The 10,055-nt window shown below is 44.6% G+C and overlaps 1 protein-coding gene across 22 annotated transcripts in view; it reads left to right on the top strand.

Moving 5' to 3' along the window:
• The first annotated feature begins 6,125 nt into the window (after positions 1-6,125).
• The window catches only part of DLG1 (discs large MAGUK scaffold protein 1), a 282,292-nt gene continuing 278,362 nt past the window's right edge, over positions 6,126-10,055 (top strand). For 5 of the 22 annotated variants that reach the window (XM_050779130.1, XM_050779127.1, XM_050779125.1 and 2 more), the window contains exons 1-3: positions 6,605-7,068; positions 7,509-7,558; positions 8,260-8,391. In XM_050779130.1, the coding sequence (XP_050635087.1) occupies positions 7,540-7,558; positions 8,260-8,391 (151 nt within the window). In that variant the 5' untranslated portion in view covers positions 6,605-7,068; positions 7,509-7,539. Of the gene's footprint in view, positions 6,323-6,604; positions 7,197-7,508; positions 7,559-8,259; positions 8,392-10,055 lie in introns of those variants that run through there. The other 17 variants (XM_050779131.1, XM_050779128.1, XM_050779122.1 and 14 more) reach the window with 10 other exon arrangements.

Raw genomic sequence — 10,055 nt, 5'->3', positions numbered from 1 at the left:
TGGAAGCCTGTGGCAGTTTTCCATCCTAAATGAGATTGGTCACTGGACACAATCCACATATAATTATGAAGAATCTTCTGGCTTCTCCACTTATCAGAATTCTATCCAGGTCACATCTCAGAAATGGAATACAAATGACTTCCTAAAATTCTAACAGCATTTCTTCAAATTCCAATTAAGTTTCTAAGTTGATGTTCTCTACCTACATAAGGATAATCTGACTGAGGGGCCCTGGCCAAAGCCTTCTGTGAACAGACAATGGTAATTCTCTTGGCAGGGGGTAGGGTGAAGAGGTTGTTTCATGTGAGGAGATTTTAGTAGAATCCTGAGGATTTCCATATGGGATCCTATGGTTCTGTCAATACCACAAGTTCTTCAAAAGCAGGAAAGCAAATTTGGTTAAACTTAGAAGCATACCTCTAGAAAAGATGACTAATTTCTCCTTACCCCCAGCCCCTTCTCTCTAAAATAAAGATGGATTGTTGTGGAAATGTCAGTAGCTTTCTGCCATCAGGGAAAAGTCCTCGGACAATGGTGTGCTGGTGCTGTCTGGGAGTTCTTCTGGAGCTTACTTCACATGCTTCTCAAACGTGGGGATGGGAGTTGATGGGATCTAAGGGCACTTCCAGTTTGGATGTCCCGTGCATCTAGAAAACCTCTTTCATACTCAAGGACATGAAATGAAGGAGGGAAGGAAACTACAGGGTATTTTAAATATATACCTTTGCATTTAAAAAAAAAAAAAAAACTCCAAAACAAAAAACCAACTCGTTTAGTCATAACATATCACCAGGGGTGGATATGTATTTCTTCAAGGTCCTATTTCCATCAAAACTATGTGCATTGTTAAAAGCATTCAAATATATGACAAGTATACTGTATAACAGACTAGCCCATTACTTGTGCCTTATTTTATCTGAATCTTGCTCAGCCTCTCTCTTTTCTCTTTTGCTTAGTCTTTCTCTTTCTCTCTCTCTCTGTCTCTATCTCTCACACATACACACCACTCTGCACCCAGTTTTTTTGTTTTGTTTTGTTTAATTTAGAAAAGGAGCCAAGTAGAGAAAAAGCAGCATAGATTAATTGAAGAAACAGTGAACTAATGTTCAGCCCAGTTGCAGCCAGCTGTGGTGTCCTAAACTAAGTTATCTCAGTTTCTTCTTCCTCTGTGCCCTCCTTTGCAAAGTGGGAGATCATAACTAATGAGTTTATCTTATAGGTTGCTGTGGACCTGCAGTGAGTTAAACCTGTCTTTGAACACTCTATGAGGGGCTATACCACTGTCAGGATAGACCAGTTTACATGGGAGGCGGTTATTAGTCCTATACTGATGTAGTAATACATTATACCATAATCCAGGAATTTTAGGGCGGCCCTTCCATTAAAAAGCATTAGTTCAGTGCACAACTACCCATCATGGAGATGGCCAACTGTCCACATTTTAAAGGGAATTGGTTTCAATGTGTAGACTTTATTCTGTTAAGAATTGTCTATGAGAAAGAGATCAGTCTTGGTACCACCAAAACTGGGTAGAATGAATTCTTGATGTAGACTAAAGGGTGCTAATACCATTTCAGTATTCAGCAGGGACTGAGGTTTCAACAGCTTAGGACTGTGGTCTCAGAGGTCACCTAGTTTAACCTTGTGTCCTGGATATCTACCACCCTCTAACACAGAATCCTTGCTGACTTCATTCAGCATCTTCCTGATAAAAACAAAACAAAACAAAAACAAACGAACAAACAAAAACAAAAAAACCTTCCACTACCTTGAGGCAGCTCTTTGGAATTTTGGACAGTTTCTGACAACTCATGTTAAGAAAGAACTTCCTGTGTTTGTCCATTGGTTGAATTTTCATCCATTGACTGTACTTGCCCACTGGGTACACAGAATAAGCCTGTTTGACGACTGAAGCTCCCTGGAGACTTCTCTTTTTCCAATGAAATGTCCCTAGATTCTACAATTGTTTCCTATTGCTGTGGTTACTCTCTCCTTTCCAGATGCTGGTTTGTTTAGATTCCTTTAAAAGTGTGCTGCTAAGCAATGCCCCCTAGGCTATCATGGAGGTCTGACCAATATGGCCACTTTCATCATACTTGACACTGTTCCTCTTCTTGCAGCCTAAGCTGGCATAAGCTTTTTTTTTTGACAGCATTAAATCCTTTCCTTTTAGTGATTGCCTTGGCACAGGCAGCATGCTGCTACTCTGCTGGAGTGAAAGCAAAAGATGCAGTAGAGTCTGGCAGGACCTGGGCACCTTTATAGACTTATAGGCTGGGGCCTGGATGGAGGAGAAGACAAAAACAGAGATGTGAAGCTGCAAAGGTGGCTTGGGCAGGATGTCTGGGAAGCAAAGGGCTGGAACTTAGAGACAGTATCTTTGACATTGACTGGCTAACATTTCATAAAAGAATGGGAAATCTGAGCCTTTCCCTGTGGTCATTTGACTCCTAAGCCTTTTAAACTCTTCAAAAGGCAAGTTAACTTGGAGCTGGAAAGTGAACAGCTTTACCCGCTAGTATTTTGTTGAAGTAACTTCTTCTATTCATCTATCGATCTATCGATAGACAAACAGAGAGGATAAATAGATAGATGGATAGATAGATAGATATAGTGTGTGTGTGTATATATATATATATATATATTTAATGAGGAAGTTGGAAAATTAGATCCAATATTGTGTCCTATTCAATGGCAGCTGCTCACTGCACAAAGTAAGGCTTTGAGGAAATAAAAGTTGCTTAGAAAAATCCAGACGTTGAGGCCGGGTGTGGTGGCTCACGCCTGTAATCCCAGCCTTTGGGAGGCCAAGGCGGGTGGATCACGAGGTCAGGAGTTTGAGACCAGCCTGGTCAACATGGTGAAACCCCATTCCTACTAAAATACAAAACATTAGCCAGGCGTGGTGGCGGGTGCCTGCAATTCCAGCTACTCAGGAGGCTGAGGTAGGAGAACTGTTTGAACCCGGGAGGCAGAGGTTGCAGTGAGTCGAGATGATGCCACTGCACTCCAGCCTGGCAACAGAGTGAGACTCCATCTAAAAAAAAAAAAAAAAGAAAAGAAAAATCCAGATGTCATTGCTTTGTACATTGTGATGATGTGGTAGCCAGCTCAAAGAAGATGGCCTCCAGTGAGTCTTACTTTCTGGTAATCATATCCTTGAGGCTGATCTAAGTAACTGATAGGATATTATGGAAATGATGGAGTGTGCTATGGTCTGAATGTTTCTGTCCTTCTTAAATTAATATGTTTAAATCTTCACCTTCAAAGTGATCATATTAAGAGATGAGGCCTTTGGGAAGTGATTAGGTCTTGAAAGTGGAGCTCTTCTAAATGGGATTAGAGCCTTTATAAAAGATGCCTGATAGAGCTTGTTAGTCCCTTACACCATGGGAAGATGCAGCAAGAAAGCTCCATTCATGAGGAATGAGGCTCTTACCAGACACTGAATCTCTTGGTGTTTGTTTGTTTTTTTTTTTAGACAGAGTCTTGCTCTGTTGCCCAGGCTGGAGTGCAGTGGCATGATCTCGGCTCACTGCAACCTCTGCCTCCCGGGTTCGAGCAATTCTCTGCCTCATCCTCCTGAATAGCTGATTATAGGCACCTGCCACCATGCCCGGCTAATTTTTTTTATTTTTAGAAGAGACGGGGTTTCATGATCTTGGCCAGGCTGGTCTTGAACTCCTGACCTCGTGATCCACCCACCTCGACCTCCCAAAGTGCTGGGATTATAGGCATGAGCCACCACACCTGGCCAGTTTTTTCTTTTTTAAAAAATTTTTATTCTCATTACTGTTAGATCACATCTGATGGTGTTTTGATCTTGGACTTCTTAGCCTCTAGAACTGTGAGTAATACATTTCTGTCGTTTATAAATCACCCAGTCTAAGGTATTTTGTTATAGCAGCCCAAACAGACTATGACAGAGTGTCACTTTTGAGACTAAGTGATGAAAGGCACTGTGGCTTATTCTGTCTTGCCCTCTTGAATCACTTGGTCTGTTGGACGTCAGCCACTATGTCATGAAGACACTCAAGCAGCCCTATAGAAAGGTCTTCATGGTGAGAAACTGAAGCCTCCTCCCAATAGCCAGCATCCGCTTACTAGCTGTGTGAATGATCCATGTTGAAAGAGCCTCCCTTAGTCCCACTGAAGCTTTCAGATGACTGCAGCCCTGGTAGGTTTCTTGACTGCAACATCATAACGCCCTGAGCCAGAACCACCCAACTATGCTGCTCCTGAATTCCTGACATGCAGAAACTGAGATACTATTTATCGCTGTTTAAGTTACTAAGCGAATACGTTTTAAACTCTTAAGGTTTGAGGAATTTTTAAATCCAGCAATAAGTAACTAATAAAGATGGGTAGAAATGAGCATTCATTGCTCATATATGTTCATTTGCTAGGCACTTGCTACCGGCACCTTAGGTTAGCAGGTAGAACAAGTGCTAGGTTCACTGCTGCTTTTGGACACTGCTAACAACCAAACAGGGCTGTCGCACAGAATGACAAGAAAAAGGACATGTCCTCTTTCCTCCTCTTCCTCCTTTTTGCTTTTAGGGGAAGGCTAGGATGACATTGAGAACTCACACAAATTTTGTTTTTGACTCCTCAGTGTCCCCTGGGAAGACATGCATTGGCCTTTGTGCACTTGCTACGAGGCTGTGTATCCTTGAGAGCAGGACTTGGATCTTATTTATTTCTATCCCCGTTTCCTAGCAAGTGAACATATATGAACAATAAATGTCATCAAGGGAGAGGGCAAATTTCCCTCCCTCTTTCTCCTGAATTCTGAAGTGATTCCATTCTTAGAACGGTTTCTTATTGCAACCATTCCATTCACAGTCCATCAACGAAGTCTTGAGAGTATCATGCATGCCATGAGCCATTTTCACTATTAAACAACTTCCATCCCTCTGTTAAGTTCCTGGCTTTTAGGACACCCCTGCTTTCAGGACTGTTTGACCCTTCTATCCCATCTTCTCTATGCAATGTTGCTTTAACTGTTGTTCAAGATCCCAGGATGCTTGATCCGGGAAAGCACAGAGGTCTGCTGCCAACATACCAACATACCTCTCTGTCAAGTTGTCCAAAATCACAATAGAAAGAGCCCTGACTAGAGCTAGGAGACCTAAGTTCTGGGCTGCTCTGTTACGGATTAGCTTCTACGTCCTTGGACAAGTTGCTTCCCTTTTCTGGACCTCCGTTCCTTCTCCTAGATAGGTTCTAAAGTCGGTGGGTCCTTACAATAAGTTAGGATTCTAAGGTGCAATCCAAAATTCAACCAGTGGTCAGTATACCTGCGAGTAGCTTTAAGGTTACAATACGAGGTTCCTCGGCCTTCCCTTTAGTGGCCAATGGATACGGCCTCAGAGGCCGTCAGGCTTACTGGGCAGAGCCTTCCGGCTTTGAAAGACAGGATCTCCGGGTTTCCAGTTCTGTCACTCACTCGGGGTAACTTTGGGCAAGTTCTCTCTGGAACTCCGAATAGGGAGGTCCTTGTCACCCAGAGGAGGTTCGAAGACCTGGGCAGTGACTTGGAGAGCTTCCCAAGACTCCCCTTCTATAACCTGGGTGGCTCAGCCCGGGAGCGGGGTCCCAGCTGGCCCGTGGTTCCGCTCACAGGTGCGCTCGAAACTTAAACCTGCAGCGCTGGCCGAGGGCGGCTCAGCTTCGGAGGGCGCGACTCCAGGTGAGTTCTTAAAGGGACCGTCAGCGTTTGGGTAACACCTGCGATGCTGACCGGGCTGGGACGCAGGCTTGGGGGAATGAATGAATGAATGAATGAATGAACGAATGAATGAACAAACCTTCTCTCCCCACCCTGAAGTATACCATACTTAGAATTTATCACTTAGGCTTAAAAATCTTGTAGTATAACCCTCAAACTCTTGCCACATTACCCAGTGTCTCTATTTTACATGTCCTTCTTTAATGAACCCCCTCCCGCCAAGCCTATTACTAAGGGACGAATAGGAACTTAACAAGCAGCCTGGAGTGGAAGGCAATGCAGAGTTGGCACCCCTCCCCGAACTCCTCCCTCTCCCTCTCCCAGGCCCCGCCCTCCCCGCCCCCTGGGAGGTGCAGTTGGCTCCTCCTTAAGGCGGCTTTTCCCCGATGGGATCTACCCCTGGGGTCGCCAGGCGCTCTCTCCGCAGCGGAGTTGGAAACGGCACGTGTTGAATGAGGTTAAGGGGTGTCTCGGAATGTGCGCCTTGGCTCTGGTGTAGGCGAGGTCACGCCTCTCTTCAGACAGCCCGAGCCTTCCCGGCCTGGCGCGTTTAGCTCGGAACTGCGGGACACGCCGGTGGGCTCGGGCAAGGTAAAGGCGGGCTCCTCCAGGGCCACCCCGGGCCACCTGTGGAGTCCGCGTGTTAACTCCTTTGTTCTCAGAGCCACTTCAGCGGCCGCCCTTTTAAGCGAGGGGGTTCCCTCAGGATGCTCCCCGTGTCCCCCTTCCGTTCCCCAGCCCTCTCCCGACCCGCCTCCCCCTTCCAACCCGAAGGTAGCAGCGCGGGGAGCCCGGGGCTCGGCGCGAGCCGCCTCCTCACTTCCCATTGGCTGAGAGCGCCGGGAAGGCGGTCACGTGGGAGCGCGGCAGGCCAGCTCGGGGGCCGCCATCTTGGCGGAAAGTTTAGGGGGAGAGCGGTTGGGGGCGCGGAAGGAGGCGAGGTTCCGGGGGTGGGGCGGGCAGGCGGCAACTGGGCGAGCGGGCCGGTGGGCCGCGGCGAGCGGGGAGGCGGCGCGACCTAGAAGGAGGAAGAGGCCGCGGGGGTGCGGCGGCCCAAGGGAGCTCCTCCCCCGTCCCTTCACTCCCTCCGCTCGGCTCCTCGGGCCCCGGGCGGGGCGGGGGTACGTGGAGCGGGGCCGGGCCGGGGAGCTGCTCCGAGTCTGGCCGGAGCGCACCCCAGTTCCGAGCGCACGCCGCTCGCGGGAACTTTGTGGCGGCGCCGCAGGTGTGGGGGCCCGCGGAGGTGTGCATGCGGGGCGCGAGGGCGTCGCGGAGAGCGGCCGCTGCCCTGTCCGGCCCCCGCTGGAGCAGCCCGGAGGCAGCGAGCAAGGAGAAAGGCAAGCGGAGGAGGGGGCCCGGGCAGGGCGGGCGGCCAGTCCCGCCGGTCCCCTCTCAGCGCTCTGCGGCCGCTGCTGGCTCGGGGGCCAAGGGTCGGAGCGCTTCACCGGCCCGTCCCCAGTAGCAGGTTGGGAGCGTGGATACTTGTGCCGGGGGAAGAGGCGGCCTCAGGTCTACGCTCTTTGGGGAGGGGGACGCTTTCGAGGAGAGTTTGAACACCGACTTCTCTCTGTTCTTAATTTGGAGGGGTACCCACTCCAGGGAGAAGCTTTCCACATTGACAGACAACTGCTGCGTTTTGAGACTCTTTCTTTGACTTGGTAAAACTTTGGAACGTGGGGTTTTCCAATAGGGCTGCGAGGGTTTTCTATTTCGATAGGGGGAAATGCTAGTTTAACATGATTCTATCCTTTTTCCTTTCTGTTGTGTGTTTTTAAAGGTGTGTGCCCTCTTCCTGATTCTGGAGAAAAATGCCGGTCCGGAAGCAAGGTGAGAGTTTATTCCATAACTCTGTTGATGTCACTTGGCTTTTCCGTATGTCAGTTTTTTGATTGCTGTTTTAGAATAGTTTGTGTAACTTTGATGAGACAGCACGGTCCTAGCTTTATTGGTTAGGGGATGTAAGTCTCACATCATTTCAGAAGATGGAAACAGGAAAATGTTTGTTAAACTTTCTTAACATTTCTCTGGTGATTAAGAGAGGCAATTAACACCCCCCCTCCACAGATGTCCTTAAAAACTCTGCATTGGTGTTTTAGTATTTCACTTCATCATTCTTACTAAGCACTATTCTGTGGGCAACCGTGGGATACTAAGAATTTGTATTTTGAAATGTTAAAAATTTGGATTTTAATGACAAAATGTAGATTATCTGCTTTTGCATATCAGGTAATCTGAAACTGTTGCTAATACTTTGATCTTTTACTTTGGCAAACTAACAGTACATATTTATTCCAAACTGCTCACTCTCCTCCGTTTTCTAATGTGATATATGTTTACATTTTTCTTGTCTTTAATTTTTTTTTATTTTTTGGTCATTCTAAGGAATATGTGTACATGAACATAGTGACATCAGTTGACCTGAAGGATTTGGGGAACTGTTTAGGTGTCATGCAGAATTATTTGCACTAGTGTGTGATACTTTTTTTGTAAATAGAGAGTTTTAATCAGGCTCTGCTTTTTCTTCTCAGATACCCAGAGAGCATTGCACCTTTTGGAAGAATATCGTTCAAAACTAAGCCAAACTGAAGACAGACAGCTCAGAAGTTCCATAGAACGGGTTATTAACATATTTCAGAGCAACCTCTTTCAGGCTTTAATAGGTGGGAATTAAAACTTTGTAACTATTATGCCAGCTAGGCTTTATGCTCCTCTTGATTCAGTTATTTTAAACTTAAGAAAATGATGTACTTAATTCTCTATGAGGCGTTCGGTAACTTGAACATCTTCAGTGCGTGTGTGTTTTTCATAGGCCAGTATCCTTTCCTAAAATACCTAGTAACCAAAAAACTTTCAGTATCATTTCAGTGGCTTTTGAGAACATTGCTTCACAGCTTAATAGCATTAACTGTTAAAAGATGTTGCAAAAATGTTTCAGGACCTAAAAGGTATGACTGAGTTACTGTTAGCTTGCTTCTGTATTTGACTTGTATGTCTCTGAAGTCATTGAAAGTGTGTGAAGGATTCTGCTGTGTGTAAGAACATTCAGTCCCTTAATATAGACTTCTGTTTAAACTTGGCATTCATGGAATCAGAATTTTAGACCTGGAAAATGATCTTAGAGGTGATCTTGTCTAATAATCGTATTTTACAGGCAAGAAAATGGAAAGTTTTATTCTTAATTGTAACTTAATTTGAAGTGGTGCATTTGAAAGGAGAATTGGACAAATAATCAAGAGTCTTGAGTTCTTTTGCCACTAATTCAGTGATATTATAAAAGTCATTTAATCTTTTCTACGCCACCATATTAGCTGTAGAATGTAGCTGGAATGGCAAAATGGGTTTAAAGCCTTTTTTAAGTGGATAAATCATTTTTAAAAGCATCATCTAATATTTTGTGTGTAATCTCCCATGTATGAAACAAGGTGACTTATCTGGCTCTTTTGTCCAGGTACCTCAAAAAGCTTGCAAACTACTGAACTAGAAAGTTTGTCTCTTCCAATTCCAAGAATGAAGTTTTGTTTTTTTTTTTTAGTTATCGACTATATAGCATTTTAACGTAAGGAGACATATACTTAATTGTATTACATTTATTTTTTCAGTAACTTCCAGGCAGATATGGCCTTACATCTGTCTGTTGATAGAGTAATTGTTGGTGTGATTTGAAGACTACCTTCAAGTCAGTGTGTCCTGTCAAATACATTATTGGTAAACGGATGCTCTCTACTGTTTTAGAATGAAAGATTTTCGTAAAGACCACTTTATGCACCTGAACAATTTTTAAAAATTTAACATTTTTAGTAGACTTTTAAAAACCTAAGAATACAGAGCACAGTGTAATGAACTGCCTTTTAACTGTTACCTAGTTCCCGAAGTTATTAACATTTTGCCAGTTTTGTCTACATTGATGGACATTTTTTACACATTTGAATTTCTGAGGTTCAGGGTCAAAATGGATGATCAAATTGTATTCCTCTGGAAAAACAGCAAAAAGCATTTTTTAGTTATTTGTTTTCTGAATCAACACTGAGCCTAGTAATTCGGTGCGGTTACTGTTGCGGAAAAACATACATGTGTTTATATACAGTGTGTATATATATATATAGAGAGAGAGATGGATAGATAGATATGGATAGATAGATAGACTCCAGACTTTGTGTGAAGGCAGCAACTTAAGAAAATTAAATCGTTAGTGAAATAACAGAATCTACATTTATATTTCTGTCTAGATTGGGGATGGGTTTGCTATATTCAGAGACATTTTTGACCTATTCTGCCTTGCCTGTTTTGAATGTGTGTATTCTTATGATAGAGTTTTTTGTTTTCT

This window comes from Macaca thibetana, chromosome 2 (assembly GCF_024542745.1).
Source record: "Macaca thibetana thibetana isolate TM-01 chromosome 2, ASM2454274v1, whole genome shotgun sequence".
NCBI classification, from domain to species: Eukaryota; Metazoa; Chordata; class Mammalia; order Primates; family Cercopithecidae; genus Macaca; species Macaca thibetana.
Note: the sequence above shows the minus strand (reverse complement) of the source record. Positions and strands in the feature narration are given on the sequence as shown.